Here is a 25,104-nt window from a genome sequence, read left to right as displayed (position 1 = left end):
AGTAGCTGGGACTACAGGCGCCCGCCACCTCGCCCGGCTAGTTTTTTGTATTTTTTAGTAGAGACGGGGTTTCACCGGGTTAGCCAGGATGGTCTCGATCTCCTGACCTTGTGATCCGCCCGTCTCGGCCTCCCAAAGTGCTGGGATTACAGGCTTGAGCCACCGCGCCCGGCCTGGCCCTATTTTTCTTTATTTTACTATCTTGTCAGGTTTTATGATCAAAACTAAAAAAATAAGTTTCTTAAATAAGTTTCTTTTTTCTCCAGTTCTCAGTTCTATGAAATATTTTGTGTAAGGTTGGTGTTAATTTTTTGAGGATTCATTAGTGAAACCATCTGAGCCTGGAGTTTTCTTTGAGGAAAAAAATACAATTATAGATTAAAATTGTAAAACAAAGGTGGAGAAATTTGTGTTTTCTACTTATCTTAAGTCAATTTTAATAAGTTGGGTTTTTCAAATAATTTGTCCATTAAAAAAATCTAAAATATCAAATTAAGTTTTTCATAATATTCTGCTATTTTCTTTGTTATGTTTCTACAGAATCTGGTATACTTTTTCACTCATGCTATTGTTAGTTTGTGGCTTGTCTCTTTTGTTTTTACTGCTCAGTCTTGCTAGAGAGTTATCATTTTCATTAACCTTTTATTAATCTTTTTATATGACCAACCGAAGATATATATGATCTTATTTTTCATTATTTCCTTTATATTTGCATTAACTTGTTCTTTTTCTAGTAATTTGAGGTGATGCATAGGTAATTGATTTTTGTCCTGTTTTTAAATTTTATACATGAAGGCCATACATTTCCTTTTAAACATGACTTTAGCTACATTTCATAAGTTTTCACACCTTATTTCTGTTACCATTCAATTCAAACCATTGTTATTTCTATTTTTACTCCTGAGTTATTTATAAGTGTGCTGTTTAACTTGAAAACATGTGGATTTGGGATTACTTTTTTTTAAAAAAACTTATAGCTAGATTCTTCTGTGGTCAAAAATATATTCTATGTTTCAATTCTTTGAAATTTGTTGAGCCTTGAATTATGGATCAGTCTATGGTCAATATTAGTAAGTATTACATGTACTTTGAGAGGAATGTGTGGTCTGCAATTGTTGGATAAAACATTCCATATATTTAAAATGTCCTATTTGTCGATCGTGTTGTTGAAATTTCCTATATTATATATATTTTGTATATATTGATTTTTCCCAATATTTTGTGTACTGTTTCCATCAGGTACTGAGAGATATGTATTATATTCCTCCAACAAAATCTTGGACTTGTTTGTTTCTCTTTTAGTTTTGTCATTTTTGAGACATTTAGAGGCTATATTATTAAATGTGAAGGCAGTCTTTCTTTACTTTGCCTGGTAGTGTGAAACCACAAAATGACTATACAAGTTGCAACTATGCAATGTAACCTTAATAATCAATGGGAAAAATTACAATTATTTCATGATATATAAAAGGTTTTTTGGTAACATTAGATGCTCTCTTATTTTTAGTTATAAGTATGTAGAAAAATGGAAAAACAACTAGTGAAACTGATATTTAGTTCACTAGAATTTGAAACAGAAACACAAAGAAATAAAGTGTTTCCTTTTTTGTGAAAAAAAAAAAAAAAAGAAAACTTACGAAGACTAGTTTAAACATTGTTTTCCTTTTCCTCTTTATATGACTTACATTACAAAGCAAGCAGTTCTTCTGTGTGTTGATGAATTGTCATGTTTCTTGTGAAGTTTGAATCCACTTCCAGCATTTTATCCTTTGCACTTTCAATGTTATGAAATATCTCTGATAGTTCCTTTAACATATGCTTTTTTCTTGACATCACTTCTGGGACAGCTTCTTCCTTTTTGTCACAACTTATTTTTTTATTTTTATCAATAATTTCACTTTCACTGACTTTCTCTGGCTGTATTCCCAGAGTCTCTTGAATGGCAGTAGAGAGTCAACATTCCCAGAGTTAGCTATTTCTTTTATAACTCCATTTATCTTTGATTCAAATTTCACTTCCCAACATTATCATTTTTCATTTATTTGCTGCATGTTCATCATTTTTAGCTAATTCTCTCTTTTGATTATCCATTTTTGTAAAGTGTCATTTAAGTTTATCACTAGGAGACAAAATGGTAACATAAGTATACACTTTTTAGTTTCTGTATGAATGAAATAACAGATACCCAGTGACCAGTCAGTGACAGACTTTGAATGAAATGATGTGATTGGTCACCCATCATTATTCACATTTGTAATTCACATGGTGATTTTTGAATTGAAAGACGAATAGTGAAGTGGGTACTTTATACAGTTAAAATTAATATATTGTGCAAACTGAAATATGAATCATGTTCTTGGGAGACTGGTTTTAGTTAGCTAAATTGTTATAACTGATATTCATCCATGTGAGAACTGTGTAAACTGGAAACTGTCAGTATATAATTTTAGATTTTTGTATCTTTTAGGTGAATTATCTCTTTTAAAACTAACTTTAAAAGCCATCTAGCAACACTTCTTGCTTTATCATAACCTTTGTCTGGTTTTATTGTAGCCATGCCGATACTGAATAACATTTTATATTTGTGTATTGTGTCTTCTTTTATCCTATTACTTTTAACTTTTCTTTATAATCATATTTAATATGCTTAGTTTGTTGTCAACATATTATTTTTTATATATATGCAATCTAAAATTCTCTTTTCTAGTTGGAGAACGTAGTACAATTACATTTAATGTAATTAATAATGTTTAGTTTTAAACTTACCAACTTATGGTTTCTTATTCATTTGTTCTTTGTCTCTTTCTTGTTATTTGTCTCTTTCTTGCTTTTTTATAAAATACATAGTTTGATTATGTGATTTCTCATTCTATTAGTTTGTTAGTGTATTAGTCAGTGTTCTCCAGAGAGAAATAATATGATGTATCTACATATAAATAGATAATAAGAGGGTATTCATCAGGAGAATGGCTCACACAATTATGGAGGGCAATTGGTTCACACAATTAAGTCTCATGATAGGCCCTCGGCAAGCAGGAGACCTGGGACGCTGGTAGCATGACTCAGTCCAAGTCCAAAAGCCTCAGAACCAAGGAAGCCAATGGCATAATTCTGTCTGAGGCCAAAGGCTCAGGAGCCCCACGAAGCTGCTGGTACAAGTCCCAGAATCCAAAGGCTTAAGAACCCAGAGTTCTGATGTCCAGGGGCAAAAGAGAAAGAGTTTCCTGCTCTGGAAGAGGAAGAAAGAAAATTCTCCCCTTCTTTCACCTGTTTGTTCCATCTGGGCTCCCAGCTGATTAGATGGCACTCATCGACACTGAGGGTGGATCTTCCTCTGTCAGTCCACTGACTCACATGACAGTCTCCTCCAGAAACACCATACAAGCACACCCAGAAATAACGCTTTACCAGCCACCGAGGCATCCCTCAATCCAGCCAAGTTGACATTTAAAATTTACCATCACAGTGAGCTATACTTTTATTTTCTCAGTGGTTAGTCTTGAGGTTGCAACACACACACTTACTTGTTCAGAGACTGGTATAAATTAATACTCTCACAATTTTATAATACCTTAGAATGCTTTTCCTCCATTTATTGCTTTCTGCATTTTTAAAGTAAAATGAATTTAAATTCCCTAATATTTACCCTCTCCAGTGCTCTTTAATCCTTTCTACATTTCTATGCTTCTATTATTTTTGTTTAGCTTGAGGAAATTCACTTTTATTATTTCTTTTAATGTGGGCCTGCTGACAATGAGTTCTTTCAGTTTTTGTGTGGCTAAAATATTTTTAGTTGGCATTCATTTTCAAAGGATATCTTTGGTACAAAATTCTAGGTAGCCAGATGTTTTCTTTTATCCTTTGGAAGATGTTATCCTGTTATCTTTTCACTTCTATATTTTGGAGAGTTAGCTGTACATCTGATATGTATTTGAAGGCAATGTCTTTTATTCCCTGGTGCTTTTAATATAGTCTCTCTGTTTTTTGTCTCCAACAGTCTTTCTATGATGTTCCCAGGCCTACCTGTCTTCGCATATGTCTTGTTTGTGAAGCTTCTCCAATCTGTGGCTTAGTGTCTTAGTTTCAAAAAAAAAAAAAAAAAGTTTTGGATATTCCTTCTGCTCATTTACTTTTTTTTTCTTAGTTGCCAAATATACATAGATTACACCTTTTTGCTGTGTATCTTTTTAACTTTTCTATTCTTCTGTTTGTTATTCCCTTCCTTTTCATGCTGTAGTCTGATTATTATACACTGAGCTATCTTCTGTTTCAATAATCCCAAATTTTGCTCAATATAATCAGCGGTTTATTTATTAAATCCTTAGTTTTGCTATTTTATTTTAACTCTAGAATACCTATTCAGTTTTTCCTGTGTATTCTTTGTGAAATTCTTCATCTTACAGTCTATTTAAAAACATATTAATCACAATCATTTTTAATTCTGCATCTGATAACACCAGTATCTTGATGGAGAGGTCTGTTTAGGTTGACTTTAAAATACCGTATTTATTTGGGCTTTTCTACTATTATACTAATAATGTTTTAAGTGAATATCAGATACAATAAATTGTAGAGGCTCTGACTAATAATATCTTCCTTTCAAGATTTTTTTTTGGACGCTTGGTAAGATCTGGGAAAGATCACTTTAATTCAATGAATAATTAAGATAATTCAAGCTTGTGCTTTATTTGTGAGCCTTTATACATTTTTTTTTTCATTTTTTTCTTTCTTCTAAGGCTTGACTCTTCAGGAGTCTCAACTAAAAGCTTGGATTAGGATCTCCACATTGACAGTCTTTGAAGTACAATTTCTATTTCATCAGCAGTGTGTCTGCTAAAAACTCTCCTTAGTTTTTTGGCCTCTCTATTGCCAATTTCTACTTGGCCTTTTATACTCTTATTTTGCATTGCTTAGGATTTGAAGAGGTTAAAGTAACACAGAATATAAAGTTCCCTTCAATGTGTTCTTTTTTTTTTTTTTTTTTTTTTAGACTTTTAAGTCTTGACTACTTGGTTGCCCTCAAATGCTTTTAAACTTTTTTGTATACTTAATTCATGTTTTATGATTGTTCTTGCCAGGACAGTTTGTTGTATTACACGCTACTCTATTATAGCTGAAAACAGAAATCTCTGGAATTGTTTTAATATATGTCAATTAGCTACATCTTACATTTCAGGTATGTACCTTGTTTTAGTCTGCCTTCTGATGCTATAATAGAATACCACAGACTGGTTAGTTTATAAAGAAAAGAAGTTTGTTTGGCTCATAGTTCTGGAGACTAGAAAGTCCAAGAGCATGGCACTGGCATCTGCTCAACATCTGGTGAAGGCCTTGCTGCATCAAAACATGGTACCAGGGTAGAAGGGCAAAAGAGAGCATGTGAGAGAGAGCTCACTTTTATATAAAAGACACTCCTATGATAACTAAACCACTCCCACGATAATGACATTAATCTATTCATGACATCAGGGTCCTCATGACCCAATTGCCTTTGAAAGGCTCTGTCTCTTGACACAGTGCAAGTAAATTTCCAAGACATTAACTTTTGGGGACTACATTTAATCTATAGCATACCCAGTTCATACTAAAACTGATTCAGGAGTAATAGTCTTTGTATTAGAAAAAATTATTAATATCATTGAAAGTTCAGTTACTATATAAGACCTATTAAGAAAATTTAGTCTTCACAAATCAATACAACACCAAATAACTTAGAAAGTGATTTTTAAAGATAAGGTGGTTAGCTTAAAAAAAAACACACACACACACACACACACACACAAACCTTTCAGAGAAATATAGGATTTCTGACTATTCTTCCTTTCAGTACACTTTAATCCTGATTTGATACACAAATATGATTAGTATGCAGTAGTTCAGAGACAAGTTTACTACAAATGAGAAACAATGATAATGGAGAACATTAGTCTTGAAAATATCTTCCCAAAATCTTTCATTGACTAAAATCTTACTTGTCAAAAAAAATTTCTGTCATTTTAGTCTACATTTACTGAAGTAATACTCTTAGTTTTTCTTTTCTTCAATCTTGAGCCAATAGACAAAAAGCGTAAGAATTTTCTTAAATATAAAATGTAGTCTTTTTTATTATTTACATAATAAGCACACTTTATAGCCATTTATGGTTTACAAAGTACATTCTCTTGCACTATTTGTATTTGATCCCTAGTATAGCCGTGTGAGTTTGGCAAGGTAGGTGTTTTCCAGTTTTACAGGTGAGTAAAATAAGAATCAAAGACTCAAAGTACTTTTTCTACATCACTCAAGAATAAAATAATAAATCGGATGCTCACATTTATGCCTCTTGATTCTAATCCAATGTTTATCCATCTATACTATGTTCCTTCCTTCAATCAGCATTCATTAAGCACCTATAATATGCCAAAACCAGAATTAAACACTGGTGACAGACAGGAACATAGCACGAGCTAGAAAACAAAACATATGTTGGATTGTAAGGAAAGGCATCCTATCGTCTTTCGCTGGGTTTCTTCTAAATTCTTGAAAGACCATGTATCTATTAATCTAGTTCACAGGATTTGTTAAATACTTATTGTCAACTCTTGGTGTCATTGGGGGATTGAGAAAGAAACAGAAGGCATAATTCTTCCCAGAAAGTCCCTTGTATCTAAGTAATATCGACAACAAATGAAGCAATTTGAGAAGCAGATACTCAATAAGTACTTCTTGTTTGGTTTCATAGGGAGCCCGTCAACATATGCAAAATCATATGTTCATGTTTATTTTCATGGCTCCTCTAAAATGTCTGCAATTTGGAATGGTCCCGTTCAGGCTGGACTGGTTAGCTATCCTAAAAGCAACCACCACATGCTCACAGTATTTTAAATACCAGGGTCTTCCACATCAGTTATAAATTACAGACCACTGCCTGGAAACCCTTGCTACAATAAAGCCCAAAGCCTCTTAACCATAATTTCCTCTCTTCCTTTGTTTGGGTTCGACTATCCAAACACTGACTGAATCTTTAACAGAAAATGCAATACATGTTTAATTGATTGGATTTCAAAGATGAAAATCTCTAACACCAGGCATCAAAGAAGAAGAAACGCATTGATTGAAATTTACTCTATTCCTGATTTTTTTAATCAATTCTCATATAAATTCTTACCAGAGATATAATTTTTCTCATTCTAAAAATGATTATCTTAAAATTCAGAGATGGCTAAGCACTTTAGATAACATGGCTAGTAGAGCTACAGATAGGATTAAAATTCAAATCCAGTTTATGGAAAAACTCATGGTCCTTTCTGTCAATACCAGAAAACATTTTCTATAAAGAAAGCAGAGAAAAAAATACTTTAGGGTTTATGGTCCATACAGTCTGTGTCACAACTACGTAACACTTCCATTAGCGTGAACGTAGCTGTAGTCAATATGTAAATGAACAAGCATAACTATATCTCAACAAAATTATATTTATGAACTCTAAAGTTTGAATTTCATATGATTTTCATATTATTCATCTTTAAAGTTTTTTTTAACCATTCAAAAATGCAAAAACTATTCTTAGCTCACAGGATGTACAAAAACAGGCAGTGGGTCAGATTTGGCTTGTGGACAATAGTGTGCTAACCCCTATTCTATATCATGTTTCCAGTAAGTATTAAAGATATTTATGAGTGTTTGCTTTATTTCCACACCATGACAACATTCACTTTTAATTCTACTTAGTAAACACTGCCTCATATGAACAATATGTTGTGATATGGAGGGATCCAAAGAATGAATGAATTACCATGTTCACCCTTAAGGTACATACATAGCAGTGAACATGTTTACAAAAATATAGTAGAAGACAGAAAGTTGTGAGTCATGTGCTACAGATACAGTAAAGTGAAAAACAGACTTGAAAGAACCTGGTAACTGATTGGACATAAGGAGATAGAGATAAGCATTATCTCAGGCTGAATTATTTCATTTGTCACATCTTCCACACCTGTTTACACACACACACACGCACGTGTGCGCACGCACGCGCGCACACACACACACACGGGTTTAGTCATTTTAATCATAACAGATTTATTTTAGTGCTGAAATATGTCAGAGTTTTCACTTTTCTATAACATTCCTGATGCGAAGCTCATATTTTTTTCCTTCTCTGTAAATGATTTACTCATTATGTCTCCCCAAGAAATACAAACTTACCTTCTACTTCTATCATTTAGCTCAAGGATTATTTCCATTATAGAACCTAACGCTTTCTAAACTCTTCTCCTGAGTCCCAGGTGGTATAATTGATCGCTTCATCCTCGATACACACTTCTCACAAAATGCCTGTATACTCCACTGTTCTTGTTTACCTATCTCTTCATCCCGTGAACTATAAGGATCTCAGGGCAGAGGCCATGTGTGGTCAAGTTTGTATGTTCAACACTGAGTGCAGAACCTACTTATTGTAGTGCTCAAAACTGGTGAACGCATGAATAAATGATGGGATATTAAGTCTTAGCCTTGGCAATGGAGAGCGTATTGATATTATTATTTATGGCACAGAACAGAGGTAAATAAGTATGACTGTACACTGGTCTAGATTGAAAAGAGGATGGCCACTACCATTTCTTCTGAGGCCAGAAATAGTGGCAAGCCACCTCTTCTTGCAAAGCCTTTTAAAAGATGGGCTGCAGTTTGAGTGGAAATCACATCAAAGGGAATTTTTCAAGAATGAGGAGAATTGGTGATTCTCTTTGTTTGTGGCAGGTTGGATTTGGATTCTCTAAGAAATATATTCTGAGATGGAATTTGGTATGCAGGCCATTTACTAAGGAGTGGTCTAGGGATCACCATCTGTGAGCAAGAAGGGAAAGAAGCATAAGTGGGTAAAAAAGGAAGTAGAGCAGCTTTAATGTTAGACTCAGCTGACCTCTTCTATGGGAAATAATATATATGATCACAAAGGGCAAGGCAGTTCAAAGTAGAATAATACTGCTGTAAGGTCCTAACATTATTCATGGGATAGTAATATTTTTTGGAAGTAGATTGCAATAAGCTAGAGATGCAAATTGTAATCTCTAGAATAAAAATACACATATGCACAAATAGCTATAGAGGAAAAATCAAAGAGATTAATGGAATAATAAAATTAATTGATTCAAAGAAGGCAGGAAAAGAGGAACCAAGAAATGAATAATTGTTGGAAACAATAGAAAATAAATACCAATATGGTAGACTTAAACCCACCTATATCATTAATTACATTATTTAAATTATCTAAAAACTCCATATAAAAGGCAGAAATTGTCATATAAAAAGAACCAATTACAAAAACTGTTTATATAAAACACACTTCAAATAAAAAGACATGTACATCAAACATAAAAGAGTGGAAAATTATGTACCATGTAAATCCTAAACATAAGAAAGTTGATGTGCCTTGTTAATATCTGTCAAAATAGATTTCAAAACAGTGTATTACCAGAGATAAAGGAGCATATTTCATAATGATAAATAGGTTAATTTCTAAAATAGACATAATAATCATGTTACAAATTGAAGCACTTAAGAACAGAAGCTCAAAAGAAGTGAATTATAAATTAACAGAACTAATGAGCAAACAGCCAAATTCATAATCATAGTTGGGGATTTTTTTCACCTATCTGTTAATAATTCATTTAATAAGTAGGCCAAAAAATCAGAACAGATATATCAGATTTGAAGATCATTATCAAATATCATGACCTAACTCACATTTGTAGAAACACTACACTCAAAATAACTGTAGAATGCTCACGGAACGTTCACCAAGACAGACCATATACTAGACCATAAGACAAGTCTCAATGGATTTGTAATGTTTGAAGCATACAGATAAATTATAGCAAGATATCTAGGCCATCTCCAAATTAAGCAATACATTGCTAAATAATTCAAAGGCCAAAAAACATTGTATAGAGGAAATTAGAATATATTTTGAGTTGAATTATAATGAAACAAAATTGAAATTTGTGGATGCAATTATAGACAGTACTTACAGGGAAAGTTATAGCATTTAAAATGCTATATTTAGGAAAGAATCAAAATAAGATAAACAATCAGAGTTTCTACCTTAAACAATTAGAAAAAGATCAAATTAAAATCAATTAAAATATAAAGTAAAATCACGGAGAAAAGCAGAAGTTGGTAAAATAGAAAAAACTTCAATATCATTACTATTATTTTACTTTCTCTGGAAATAGAATCTAGTCAGTGCAGTTAGACTTTTGATTTTATACTTTATGAGATGTAAAGGAAGTTAAACATCAAATATGAAAGAAGGAAGTAAAATTTTAGTTAGCATTGAAAAGAGAACAACCTGAAAATTATTTCACTTGGTATCACAGTTTAATACAAAATTAAGGTGAAAATAAATATGCTGACTAATTTAAACAATCACCAGTAAAAATGAAAATATCTCAATAGCAATAAAAATGGTAAAATAATTAGAAATAAAACTAAAAATAAATTTGAAAGATCTATATGAAGAAATGCTACTGAGAGATAACATGAGGGCTTGAATAAACGAAGAGGCACAAACTGGTCCTGTATAGAAAGACTCAGTATCATATGAATGCTGATTCTCCCTAAATTTTAAATTTCCCATAATCCCAGTACAATCCTAACAAGATTTTTAAAAGAATTACAGAGTTGATTTTAATCAGTTGATTTTAATGTTGTTTTTTTTTTTTAATTTTTTTGTGGAGATTCTGAAAAAGATGACTAATGGAGGCCTGGCCTTATCAAAATATTAAAATACATCCTAAAATTATAGTCATTAACACATCAAGGTGCTAGAACATAAATAAACAGATCAATAGAACAGGGAAGTTCAGAAATATGCCCAAACATGTACTTAACCTTAAACATAGTAGTTTAAAGACAATGAGACTAGTACATCATTTCCACGTATCCTTGCCCAAACCCAATATTACCCAATTATCTAAATTTAATTAAGATGATGGGAAAAAAGGTGATATCTTACTTTTGTTATATTTTTTATTTTTCTGATTATTGGTAGGGTATAGCATCCTTTACGCAGTAATTATCAGGCATTTAGGGGTTTTTTTTGTCGCTTTAATTATTAGTTTTTGCTAAGATTGCAAAGATGCCTTTTCATTTTTAAATTGGTTTTATGCTTTTGCCTGTCAAACTTTAGCCTTTAATATATTCAACATTTGTTTTTGTATATAGAATAAGATAGGGATCTACTTTTAAATACATGTATAATCCAATTTTTCTAGTATCATCTGTTAAAGCATCCACCCTTGTCCTAGTGATTGTAGAGTCCTGTGTTGATTACACACCAAGTTCTAGACATTACGTGATTCTAATTTTTAACTCTCTTTTATATTCCATTGGTCTTTTCACCTGTTTCTTTTACCAGCAATACACTGTTTTCATTACTGTAGCTTTAACCATATGAACATAGCTAGCAGGACATGTCCTCTCTCCCACTTTCTTACACGTCTTTTTCAAAACTGAATTAATTTTGAAACCAATGAGAATGAAGACACAACGTACCAGAATTTCTGGGACACATTTAAAGCCGTGTGTAGAGAGAAATTTATAGCACTAAATGCCCACAAGAGAAAGCAGGAAAGATCTAAGATCGACACCCTAACATCACAATTAAAAGAGCTAGAGAAGCAAAAGCAAACAAATTCAAACTTGAATTAGCTATTCGTTATTCATGAACACTTACTCGTTATTTGTGTGCCACTGTGCCCGGCCAAGAAGTCATTATTAAACACACACACACACACACACACAAAATTCAGGGACTTGCAACCTATACTCCTTGTTGAGAAAAAATAATAAAACCAGCCAATTTCAAAAATAAAAAGATTTGAAATTTTAGAAGAAGCCTTAAGTCATTTTTTCTGCCTCTTGAAAAACATACGGTCTGAACTTAACCCCTTGATTTGTATTAATTGATATGATCCTGTGATTTTTCTCCTTTGATTCATCATTATGTTAAATAGCCTTGGCAGATTTTTTTTTTTAGCTGCCAAATCATTTTTGCCTTTGTGAAGCAAAACTACATGCTTATTGTATATTTTAAACATATTGTTGGATTTTATTGGGTAATCTTTTATTTTTGACTTTTGCATGTAGAATTATTTTATATATTTGTTTTTTGAATATTCCAATTATAGAAGCCTCATAGAATTGGTTGTACAATTTTCTTTTTTTATTTTCTGGAACCATTTGTATAAAATAAGGATGATCTGTTTCTTCAAAATTTGGCAGCGCCTACCTGTAAAATCAACTGGTGTGGGGCTTACCTGAGAGAATACTTATGACTGTCACTTAAGTTTCTTTGATTTTTACTAATGTCTTATTTTTTCTATTTGTTTCCAATTTTGAATTTTTTGTTATTTCCAGAAATTTATTAATTTCTTCCACATATGCAAATTTAGTGCTGATATTTGTTCATAATGTGTTTTTATTATATTTCAACTCTTTTAGCTGTAGTCGCTACATCCTTTCTTGTGTATATTTTTGAACCTTCTTTTTCCCTTTTTCTTTTTCTTGATTACATATGCATGGAGTTTAGTCTGGCTTATCAGTGTCTTCAAAGTATAACTTTTACTTTCGTTCATCTCTCTTTTTGTTCTCGTTTTTTTGTATTTCACTGATTTCTACTCTTATCTTCTTTATTTCCTTGCTTTTTGTTTGTCTGGATTTACACTGATGTTCTTTTTCTAGGTTTTTGTGTTGAAATGTTTGGCTGATTTGTTTTTGGTGTTCCATAATTTTTCCCTCTAAGTATTGCTTTAATTGTGCCTCATAAATTTTGACATATAAAGCTATTATTATCATTCAGTCCTAAGTATTTTGTAATGCTCTTATAATTTCCTTTTAAAACCTTAGATTTTTAATAGCATTTTGTTTGTTTGTTTCTAGCACTTATTTTTCAAGGCATAATAACTTTTTATTGTGCCAACTGTGTCTTTATTAGAGATTTTTTTTTTCTCCTTCTCTTGGCCCTACATTTTATTAGGAAGCACTTAAATAGTGAGTCTTTATTTATTCAGGAATTAAGGGCCAGTCCAAGGTGAAAATATGTGCTCTGTATCATTCACTGGCCAAAAAGTGTCTACCACTTTTACCAATTTTATCTCTATTTTTGTTTTTATACATAAACATCCACAAGATCCTTTTCTCTATTGCTCTTTTCCTTTTTAAATTTGTGTTCTTTATACTTCTTCCTTTTCTGTCTTCATTTTTGTTTTCCTAATTGTGATTTTTTTAAATTGATGTGTTTCATTTTTTATTTTCTTATAACTGACCAAACCCCCCCCCCCCACACACACACACACATTGTACACTGTAAATGTACCACTTTGTTGCCCAGGTTGGAGTGCAGTGGTGTAATGTTGGCTCACTGCAACCCCCATCTCCTGGGTTCAAAAAAAGAGAAAAGCGGTTCTCTTTTCTCAGTCTCCCGAGTAGCTGGGATTACAGGTGTGCACCACCATGCCCAGCTAATTTTTTTGTTTGTTTGTATTTTTAGTAGAGACGGGGTTTCACCATGTTGGCCAGACTGGTCTCGAACTTCTGACCTCAAATGATCTGCCCACCTCAGCCTCCTAAAGTGCTGGAATTACAGACGTGAGCCACCACGCCCTGCACAATGTGATATTTTCACACACAGACACACACACATTGTGAAATGATTACCACAATCAAGTTTATTGTACATTCTTATATCTTTTCAACTTTGGGTTGCAGAAAAAAATAGAGCAACCATTTAAATTTAAACTTTAGATAAACAGTGAAATTTTTTTTTAGTATAGTTATCTCCATGCAATATTTGGGCATATTTAAACCTCATTGCTTATCAGATGGTCAAATTCAAGTGCCCATCGTGTGTTTTGGTTTGTTTTGGCTAAATCTGGCAAAATAGTTTATAATTTTAAAAATTTAATTAGTCAGATGCTAATCAGTTATTCCTAGATGACTTCAGCCATCCAGGAAACTGTCCAGATATCATAATTTAGCAAAATAAGAAAAAGCCCATGATGGCACCAAGTCCAATTACTACTTTGGATTATTTGACTGTGCTCATAGGAAAGTTGACAAGACCCTTTGTTAGAGCTGTTTACATTGAATTCTAAGAATATTTGTTATCTGAATTTTCAGTCTGTTTTAGAAAAGGAGCAACAAATTAGTAGGGGATTTAGAAACTGGGAGAAAAGATACACTCAGAAGACCAGTAATATAAGCCTTGTTTTTACCATTAACCAGTTAAGTGACCTTATAAAAATCATATTACCTCTCTGGGCATCAGTTTTCTATTCAAATTTGTTTCAAATGATGCGTTTGGATTAGATGATTTCTTTTGTATCTGCATTTAAGTTTAAGCTTGATGGTGAGTTTATAAAAGAAGATAATAAGCAAATATGATGAATGAAAGTATTACAATCTTAGACTACTAAGTGCTAAAGGCAAAGATAATTATCTCTATTAAATAACTTTAAAGCCTTGTTACTCAAAATGTGGTTGGCATGAAGAAACATTGGCATCACCAGAAAACTAGTCAGAAATGCAGGATCTCAGCTCTAGGAACTCATAATCTGCATTTTCACAAGATCCTCAGGTGATTTGTATGCATATTAAAGTTTGAGGAGCACTGCTTCAGAGGACTGTTATCTTAGCATTTAGTAAGATAATTGATGTTCAAAATGGTTTGAAATTGTCTCCAATTCATCAAGTGAAAATTCATTAAGTACAGCAGGGATTCCCAACCCTCAGGCCATGGAGCAGTACTGCTCCATGGCCTGTTGGGAACGTGGCCACACGGAAAGAGGTGAGAATTGGGTGAAAGAATATTGCCCCCTCTGAGCTCCACCTCTTGTCAGATCAGTTGTATTAGATGCTCCTAGGAGAGCACACCTTATTGTGAGCTGCACGTGTGAGGGATCTGGGTTGTGGGCTCCTTATGAGAATCTGATGCCTGATGATCTGAGATGGAACAGTTTCATCCTGAAACCATCCTCCTCCATTCCCTCCATCTCCATCTGTGGAAATAATTGTCTTCCATAAAACAGGTCCCTTGAGCTAAAAAGGTTAGGGACTGCTGAATTTCAGGATTCTCTGCTTAAGGAGGCAGAAAATTGTCTAAGGTGCATTTAAATTATTGCTATATCCATGACTGAAATTTCTAAAATGGTCTTGTGCTTCAAAAGAAAATCTTCTGTTGTTTGGAAAATGAACCTATGTGGATCCCTGCATTTTGTGGGAATCCTGCAAAAGCGCAGATGACTGTGTGTATGTGATTCTCATTTCCATCAAAAACTAACTGAGTGCACTGACAGAGAAGCTCCATTTCTCAGTGGGTGAATAGTTTATTCTGAGGGTAAAGCACTCATTTCCTTCCTTCCTGTTTCATTGTTACTAATCTTTTTACTGATTTTTACATGAAAGCTTTTTCCAGTCCCAGACATGGCAACTTCACAGACTTATGAATAATTGGGATAGCAATGCTTTTTTATCCAGGATAGAATCCTACCCAGCTGAGGAATGCTCTCATGCCTTTCTTCGTTTATGCATTCTTGTTCCCAAAAGAATCCTCTCCAGCTATGTTCCATAACACCTTTTCTCAATTTCAGGCTTTGTCTTAAATGGGGTTTCCCCAGGATTCAGACTCTTTGAGAGGAGGATTTGCCAGCAGATAGTTTATTGAGAATCTGACTCAGAGCAGCATCTGTGAAGGAGTGAAAGAACCAGCACTGGACAGAGGAAGGAGGGGAACTGAAACAGCCCCCCGCAGGTGTCGGCATCCCACAGAGAGCTGGGATGGCCCTTCAGAGTTGTCCCACTCTGTATACCACTCACCCCAACCAAAAGGTCATTGGACATTGCCTGTCCACTCCACCACCCACTCCAGGAAAATGGCATGGCCTTGTATAGGGAGGTTTCCCCCCGTCTGAGGGCAGTTTCTGGAAAGATTCTTTCCAATGAGCTAAATGCCAGAGTCATAAAAAAGGGGATGCAGATGACACATCACAGTACTCAATACAAATTTGATTTTGTCTCTTTCTGACACTCCTTCCAAGTTCTATAAGCTCTTCTAACACAGAATCTCTGCAGACTTAGCCTTGATGTCTAAAATCACAGTTTGAGGACATGCTCTCAGAAAGAATTGAGCCAGCCATCTGATTCTGATCTAACCCCCTTCCATGGACTTTACAAATCATACATTTTTGAATGTCTACCCCTAGTTGGGGTGGGATTATAGTGGTTCCCCCTTCATTTCAAAATATTATGGGTTGATCTCACCCTTCTGTAAACACACACACACACACACAAACTCATGATGCGTTTGTAGCCTCTCTTTTTTTTTTTTTTTTTTTTGTTTGAGACGGAGTCTCGCTCTGTCACCCAGGCTGGAGTGCAGTGGCCGGATCTCAGCTCACTGCAAGCTCCGCCTCCCGGGTTTTACGCCATTCTCCTGCCTCAGCCTCCCGAGTAGCTGGGACTACAGGCGCCCGCCACTCGCCCGGCTAGTTTTTTGTATTTTTTAGTAGAGACGGGGTTTCACCATGTTCGCCAGGATGGTCTCGATCTCCTGACCTCGTGATCCGCCCGTCTCGGCCTCCCAAAAGAATAACACAGGAAATCAGCTGGGTTTTGGCCATACCAAGGTAGGCAGGGCTGAAACATCAGAAGAAAGTAAAAACAGGCTCCAACCACACCTACCCATTTTGACCCACATCCCCAATCATGTAGATAACCATGGAAGCTCATTGCCTTATACCCCCATTCATCCATCCTTGTAAGAGACATGCTTAAATTAATTTTACATTGTACATTTGTAGAGTTAGATTTCAGGTACAATCCCTTGTAGATTACATCTACATTTGTAGATTTGGATTTCAGGTATGATCCCTTGAAACTTTGATTGTTAAACTCTTCCTTGACAAAATTTCAGAAGTCCACACAGATAGCAATAGTATTAGATTGAACCAGAAGAAATTGCCAATATTTGATAATTCTTCACCTATAAAAAAAGTATTATGTCAATATTTGATAATTCTTCACCTAAAAAAAAAATCAACAGTGCAAACATTCTTAATCTGATTTCTTTCAACCTCTAATTGGACCATGAATGGCTTTTAAAAGTGTCTCTCAGCACTCTTAAAATTGTGTAAAGCTTTTATGACTAAGAGATTATGTGACTTTATTTCTGGCGGGGGGTAAAGGCACAAACATCAGTAAGTTTTCTAATCTATGGTTTCCTGCTTACCCCAAACTAAGAACATTGGTTCAGTCAACAGAATATAGAGCTTAAAGTGGGAAAAACCAAGTTCCTTCCTCTCTAGCATTTACCTAGGGAAAGTCACTTAAGCTTTCATAATCCTAGTTTCCTCTTGTATAACATATCCTTTATATCTTGAGGCTACTGTTGTTCAAAAATATCAAAAAGGAGTAAAATCACAATGAGTGCAATGGACCCACCAGCAGAGCCTATAATCAGGCTTGACAAACTGTGAAGTGCTATACAAACAGAAGGTGATACCTGCCTACTTTCTCCTGGTCTAAGGTCTTCCGTTTCCCTGTGGAATCAGGAAGTGCCATAGATGAGTGAAAATGAAAAGGCACAGAAAAAAAACAACAACCCAGTAACCAAAAGCATTTTAAAACCTCAGAGAAGATTCTTTTCAAGTTTGTGGTGTAGTTTCAGGATCTGCTATCCAGTGAGCACCACGAAGGATGACCTGGAAGTTGAAATGCTTGGCTTGGGAGCATATTGAATGTGTCTGCGCCCAGCAGGCAGATTGAAGGGGGATTTCTTAAGCCCAAGCAGTTCTGCATCAGAGACACTTTCTTTCGATCTTACCCCTCACCGGTGACCAATGGTTAGATTGTGTAGTTAACATGCAGCCTTTGGATGAAAAATCAACTGAGTGTGTGAGACTGGCTTTCCCCATCTCTCAGAATCTATCTATCTATCTATCTATCTATCTATCTATCTATCTATCATCTATCAATCAATCAATCAATCTATCCTTTGTACATGTTCTCTTTGTTTCAAAATATTTTGTAATGAATTTACTGAGCTAATTTTACTAGCAATCCCTCTATCATGATACCAGTTCTCAGACCTGAGAATCACTTGCTTTTCTAACAGGACTTGTCTCCTACCTGATACCTAGCTAAAGTTTTTCTTCCTTGTAAGAGACATGCTTAAATTAATTTTCCATTGTACATGTAATCTATGAATTTAATCTCTTTGTTAAAACAAATAATAAAATGTTAGATATAGGTAATAATTCTTTTGACTTTCTAGCACTTTGATTTTTTTCTTATGGGGCATCAGTGATGCACATCTCAGATCTGAGTAGCCCCTGAGAGGTCTTTCAGGAGAGCTTTGTCATGAAGAGGACAGCTGTTCACAAACATGCATTTAGAGTGATCAGAGGAGTGTCATACTTGCAGTGGCAAAGGTGACACAGGCGTACAGCAGAGCTTCCTACTGTCAAAGTGTCTTCCTGATGTTTCTGCTTGTCTTTCATGTCTAGGAGCATAAAATTCATTATTTGTCTCTAATAAAGTAAAAATAGTCTGGACTCTCTTTATATATATATAAAATGTATTTCTGTTGTACAATTCCTTATATTTCCATATAAAATGTATTCTATATATGTATGTATTACTCATTTAAATGTATTTTTAAGATTGCTCTTTCCACAGCCAAGTCACAAATGTATATGTAAATATATATATGTATTTATATATTTTTATATATGTTAAAATATATATTTATATATTTCTAAATAAATATCTTATATGTAAATATATTTATATTTAAATTAAAGTCACATATACATATTTGTTACTTGGTTTTGGAAAGAGCAACTTAAAAAATATATTTATGAATATAATAATGAATACACTTTTAGATTTCTATTTATAGTGCCAATTCTAGAAGTTTCTGTGTCTCTATGTACAGTAAAAATAGATTTTTAACAAATACATTTTAAAATAAATTTCTGAAAAACCTGTAAGAAAAGTTATATATGTATTTTTAAGGTATAATTTTATTTTTCATAGACTCAATTTATAAAGTAGAGATATATTCTATACCAAGGGCCTACAATACTGATCATTTCCATGGAATTAGATCTTGGAATACCAATTCACATTTCTACAAGTATCACTTGAAAATAGCATATATGAAATATTTTAGGCTATACATTTCAGAAAATCACAATTCCCTATATATTAAACATACAAATGTATGTTTAATTAAAATTTTTTTTTCACCTTTTTCCTACATTGTAAATAGGCTAATTTTCTTTTTTGAAATACAAGTTATTGAACATTGAATTCTTACTAAATAATAGTCACCATTCTATGTATTTTTACCTGATTTCATTTAATATTCATAGTCAAGCTATCACTAACATCTCTATTTCTTAGTTGCAGAAAAGAGAAACCCTAGGCTCAGAGAAGAGAGATATATTGCTCAGATTAACCAGCAAATAAAGATCAATCCAAGAATTGAACCCAGGGTTTCTGCCTGGCTTACTCTCTCTCTAGGACTGTGAATTTACTTGGTTCCTTTTGCCTCTGCTTGAATTTATTATACATGTATATGCAGATTCATGCTGGTTTCTATTTTTGAAGATCCAGTAGCTGTATGAGAGTTCACACTTTCTTGTGCTAGTTGCTGTTGTGAACGTACATGGGGTCCGAGTGAACGACACTTGGCTACCTTTCTGTGTCCCTGTGAAAGGAAATGCCCAAGACTCAGCATTCCATAACTTGATCAAACACTTGTCTCTGTTTGCTTTGTGTAGCCTAAGACTCCTCTCTGCCCGTGTCTCCTTTGTAAGCCTCACCTGGGGTTTTCCTACTTAAGCCATGGCCTGGAACTCCTGGCATAGCTTCTTCCCACAAATCATGGCACAGAGACACTGCCACCAGGAACAGGCAAAGTGATTTTATATTCAAAGACCCATGGAACAAGGAGGCATATTGCTAGGAGATGAAAAATAGGTTGGAGATTTAGGCAGGACCTTCAAAATGTAGAAACTCACACCATAAGACCTACCTTTATTAACTAGTTTCAGGCGGGTGAGATCTATTTTGGGATCCAACAGAAGGTGGGAAGGCTGGGCTTCCTCCTTGTTGAAACCACCCTACTCTTCATGCCTGAGACCTAATGGGGTGAAGTCACCGGGTACTTGTTTGGATTCTGTTCCTGGCTCAGAAAATGACACAGAACTTTCTTCCAGTACTCAGGTCTCTTTTGTGGTGTATGAAAAGGAAGAGGTTGTGGGAATTCCCAGGGAGCTTTGATGTCATTTGCTGTTGGAGCTGAGGGCTTTGAGTTGGGCTCTTGGTTACCTTAGGGTGTGTTTCATGTCTAGCCCTCATCCAGACAGGGACAAAGGACTTCATATGGCAAGCATAACCTTGGGCCTGGATGTTTCTTAAGTTATGAAGAAATATTTGTTACTTCAAAGAGGAGAAATAAAAAGGGGGGAAAAGACACTGTGAAAAGAGAGTGTGTAGCTGGTCTTTCCCTCAAAGAAGGAGAGAAAGAAGGGAGAGCTGTGCTGCTTTGACCACTGAAAATCATAAAATAATCCTAATTAAGCCAGCAGTGCAAATGAACACTGTAAACACACTGCCAAAGCTCAGGAAAAATCAGTCTGTGGACAAGAAAGAATTCTTGTTAAAATGAAAAACATGTTTTACTCTCCTGCTCCCCACTTTTAGAGGAAGGCCCTGTCATTAGATGTTGCACCCTGCTTTTACACTGGGAACAATTTTCCTGGAGCTTCATCACTCTTAGAACCCGATAAAAAGCCAGAGAAAGGCACGTAGAACTTTGTAAGGTTCAGTTCCAGATTCTGATCGTACAACACCCATATAACACCAGGGACAGTTGGGATTTATTCTCAATGGAAATTAAGAGAAATATTCAGCTATGGGAAATAAAATGAAAGTAGAATTACCGTATCAAATAAGTCCGGTGTGGAAGATGAACACTAGACTCTCAGCAGTAGCAAGAATCTGCTCTTCATCATCCAACATCTCTAAGATGTTTTTCTTTTTCTATCAAAGGATTTCTAAGGACAACACTTCCATAGCTCACTCTGAAAGCCTGTTTTAGTGTTAATCACCCTAACCATCTAGGGACATACCTGATTAATACATGAATTTTCCTGTGTCCCATTGTTGGCTCATTTTCCTGGCCAGGGACTGGGTATACATGCTTGGTGCACCCAGAAGATGCATAAGGATAAACGGTTGGGCAGATTCTAATTTCAGAAGCAAGAGACTCTGCAACAGCATCTCTACCATGTCAGAGTTCACAAGCTATGTGAGAGGTTCTGATACAAATTTGGGGGAGAGATAGGAAGATGAGGAAAGATAACTAGACATGGCAGTTCAGAACTTGGAACAGTTTAGAGCAAGATGCTAGTTTGATGATTCTCTACTGCTTTCACTTTGGCAATAAGGAGGTACTTATGGCACTGGCTATGCAGTGATTTTATTGTCTCTGGCAATGGTTTCTTTAAATGATTCTTTTGAGAAATTTAAAGAAAGACAGGTTCAAGTAAAAAAAAAACAGTTGAGGTATCAGTCTCAGAAAAAGATAAGATGTTCAGCATCTGAAAATTATTTTTCCATGTGATCTTGATGTTTGATACAACCTTGAATACCTTTCTGTGTCTACTCCAAATTTTTACCATTTGTGAAAAAAAAAGGAAGCTCTTACTTTATAAATGGTGAGCTCTCCAAGAAGAATAAAAATGGTATGGCACATGTCTTGATAGCTCAGTGAAAATAATGACTCATACGTAAATGTGCTTATGCTTAGGTGTGTTTCAATAGACCAGGAGTGGCCAGAGCAATTTTTATTTTTTTGACAACTGATGGCCTAGTTCCTGGAGAGCATCGGCAGCCGACAGTGACTCTCTACCTGACCGATGTCCGTGGAAGCAACCACTCTCTTGGTGAGTCTGACAAATACCCCTTTAGGGCCACTGGAGGACAACCCGCTAGACCCAGAAGTCAGCTTGATGTCTGTCTTTTATGTTGTCTGGGATCTCGCCTACATCATACATCTAGGTTTTGGCATCATACACCTATTAAGAGGATAAAATGAATACAAGATATGGAAACATGGTACTAACAATTACTAACAATGGCTGAAAATATGATTCATCTCCATTTATCTTCAGGAACCTATGGACTGTCATGCCAGCATAACCCACTGATTATCAATGTGACCCATCACCAGAATATCCTTTTCCACCATACCACCTCAGTGCTGCTGAATTTCTCATCCCCACGGGTCGGCATCTCAGCTGTGGCTCTAAGGACATTCTCCCACATTGGTCTTTCGGCTCCCAGTAACTGCATCTCAGAGGACGAGGGGCAGAATCATCAGGGACAGAGGTACAAAGTTCCCTTTCTTTCTTTTGTTTCCTTTTCTTGTGGCTGTAATGAATGGCTCACATTTACATAGTGTTATGTATAGAGTGTTTGCTCAATCACTAACTGAAAAATGAATTTGGGAACTACTAAAAAGACATAGGAAGCAAGGAAAGAATAATCTGTGGAAGGCACACTTGGGTTTTATATTTTGTTCTTCTTTCCTTCGCTGACCACAATTTTTATGTAAATATTTAATGTCTTTACAAGGTCTTAACATCTTTTTTACATATAAAACCACCAACTTCAAATCAACATTGTTATATAAACTGCCAAAACTTCTCTGCCAAAAACTCAATGTTCCCTAAGCAATGTATATTTTTCCACTTATTTCTACCTGGACAGTGTATATAGCAAGTTTAACAATTACTTGCTAGGGCGTGTCATATAATCATTTAGAATTATATGTGGAAATAGGAAATGCATTAGCTACATATGTCTTTCTGTGGATGTCTGTGATTGTCATCGCCTAGACAGATGTGACTATGAGGTTCACTGGCATCTCAGCAGCAGCTATTGGAGGGATTGTACTCACAGTGTTGGTGTGCCCAATGTTAGGGGAAGGAGCCTCCCAAATACAACAATCTGTTCTGCATTTCAGCTAGAATCATTCTATACATGGTCTAATCAATTGAGTGAGACTACAGGTGACAGGGTTCATTCCTCAGAGAAGGAGGTGAGATCACTTACTAGTTGCTAGGTGATTATGATCCTAGTGACAAAAGCTGGGGTTCCGAGAAGTACTCCATCACCAAAAAGAAATTCTGGTGCCACAAAGCTTATTCAAGGTATCCCAGACACTCAGACCTCACAGGGATGGGCAGTAGAGAGTACTAGTATAGTATGTTAGTTATCTATTGCTGTGTAGCAAGTTATACCAAAAGTCAATGGCTGAACACAATAAACATTATCTCACAGTTTCTGTGGTTGAGGAATCTGGATACAGCTCAGCCGGGTATCTCTGGCTTAAGATCTCTTATGAGGTTGTAGTCAGGCTGTTGGCCAAGGCTGTAGTTACCTCAAACCTCAAGCAGAGCTGGAGAATTCACTTCCAAGCTCACTCCCGTGGCTACTATCAGGCCTCAGAAGATCCGCATCCAAGCTCACTCATAGGTGTTGGCAGTGAGCATGCTCACACAGAAGTGGCTCAATTCCTTGCCAAGCAGGCCTCTCCACAACTATCTGAGTGTCCTTGTGACATGGCAGCCAGTGATCCAGGACAGAAAGAGAGCCAAAGACGGTGAACACATGAGAGGAACACATGCCCAAGAAGGAAGCCACAGTCTTTTCATAACATAATATTGGAAGTGACAGTCCATTACTTCTGGCATATTCTATTCCTTAGAAGTGTCAGTCCATACCCAAGGGGAGGGGTTGGCATAGGGGCATGAATCTCTGGGGGCCAGTAATAATAGTTTATGTTAACTAAGCATTAACTATAAGCCAGGTATTGTTCTAAGTGTTAGAAAGGGATAAACAGTAAGGGGTATTGAATATCATAAGGTTAACTAGTTCATCTACAACTTTAAAGTCTTCTTTCTTAGTGAACAAATGCCTCCAAATATTAACACAAGAATGTAGACTATTAAAATAACATTTATTAGAATTATGGCCTCTCACTCTCATGTATTTTCAAATTATATTCTCTACTGGCTCTACCTCTGGCCTTAAGCCATACAGCATTTCTTTCAGGTCCCTGAAACATGTGTTCTTGGTGAGCTTTGCACATAATGTTCCTTTCCTACTTTCTTGACTGCCTTCTAATCCTTCTTTACTTAACTCATACTCTACCATCAAGATTCACCTTCTGTGAAGTTTTGGCAAACTTCCTCACTGTTCCCATAGGACATACTGCATGATGCAAACTCTGCAAAATCAGCTGTCACATTAGGTGGTAACTATTTATTTACTGGTTGTTCTTTCTCATTAAACTCTGAGCTTCCTGTAGTGGATAATTCTGCTCAGTATCTCTGAATACCTACAGAGGGCCTAGCACATAGTAGGTATGAGAAACTGTTTTGGATGACAGTTGCCAGCTTTATCTCTAAATACTCCATGGAACAGAACTGAACAAGAAAAACAAAAAAGTAGAAGTTACAGCCTTTCTAGACAAGAGGAACAAGAATTCCCCTTACAATCATAGCTGTGAAGTTTCAACAAAGAAGTTGATTAATTGTAATTACTGCTGCTAGTTCTTTACTTCTTCTCATGTGGCACTGTGGGAAAAACAAGTTTTATATGCATGCATGCAAACCAGGAGAAATAGGATATGATTCTCCAGTTTACACTGTGTATCTGGAATGCATAAGCATTTCCAAACCACATGTGACTGACAGGAGCCATGCAAATTGACTTTTCCTTGTCAGCCAGCAAATCAGTGCAATGTAGTAAATTTTGATATACAGGGAGCCTAGTAAATCTCATATACTTTAATTGTGAAGATATCTGAAACCCAAATCCCTATGTATTCTCAAAGAGTCAAAGTGTTTTTGCAGCCTGTATCGATCACGGTTGTATATGTAGATGTACCACAATATAAAACCCTCAAATTCTGGGCAGTGAGAGGGATTCCTGGCTACCTCCTTCTTACCCCTTATGACCTGAATTCCACTGATACTTACATGGGCAGGG

General features: G+C 35.3%; 1 protein-coding gene across 1 annotated transcript in view; it reads left to right on the top strand.

The window, feature by feature from the left end:
• Positions 1-25,104, top strand: part of PAPPA2 (pappalysin 2) — a 301,019-nt gene that overhangs the window by 169,374 nt on the left and 106,541 nt on the right. Inside the window, exons 13-14 of the mRNA XM_025354616.1 lie at positions 21,857-21,992; positions 22,221-22,437. Coding sequence (XP_025210401.1) covers positions 21,857-21,992; positions 22,221-22,437 — 353 coding nt within the window. The remainder of the gene's footprint in view (positions 1-21,856; positions 21,993-22,220; positions 22,438-25,104) is intronic.

Source organism: Theropithecus gelada, chromosome 1 (genome assembly GCF_003255815.1).
Source record: "Theropithecus gelada isolate Dixy chromosome 1, Tgel_1.0, whole genome shotgun sequence".
Taxonomy (NCBI): domain Eukaryota; kingdom Metazoa; phylum Chordata; class Mammalia; order Primates; family Cercopithecidae; genus Theropithecus; species Theropithecus gelada.
Note: the sequence above shows the minus strand (reverse complement) of the source record. Positions and strands in the feature narration are given on the sequence as shown.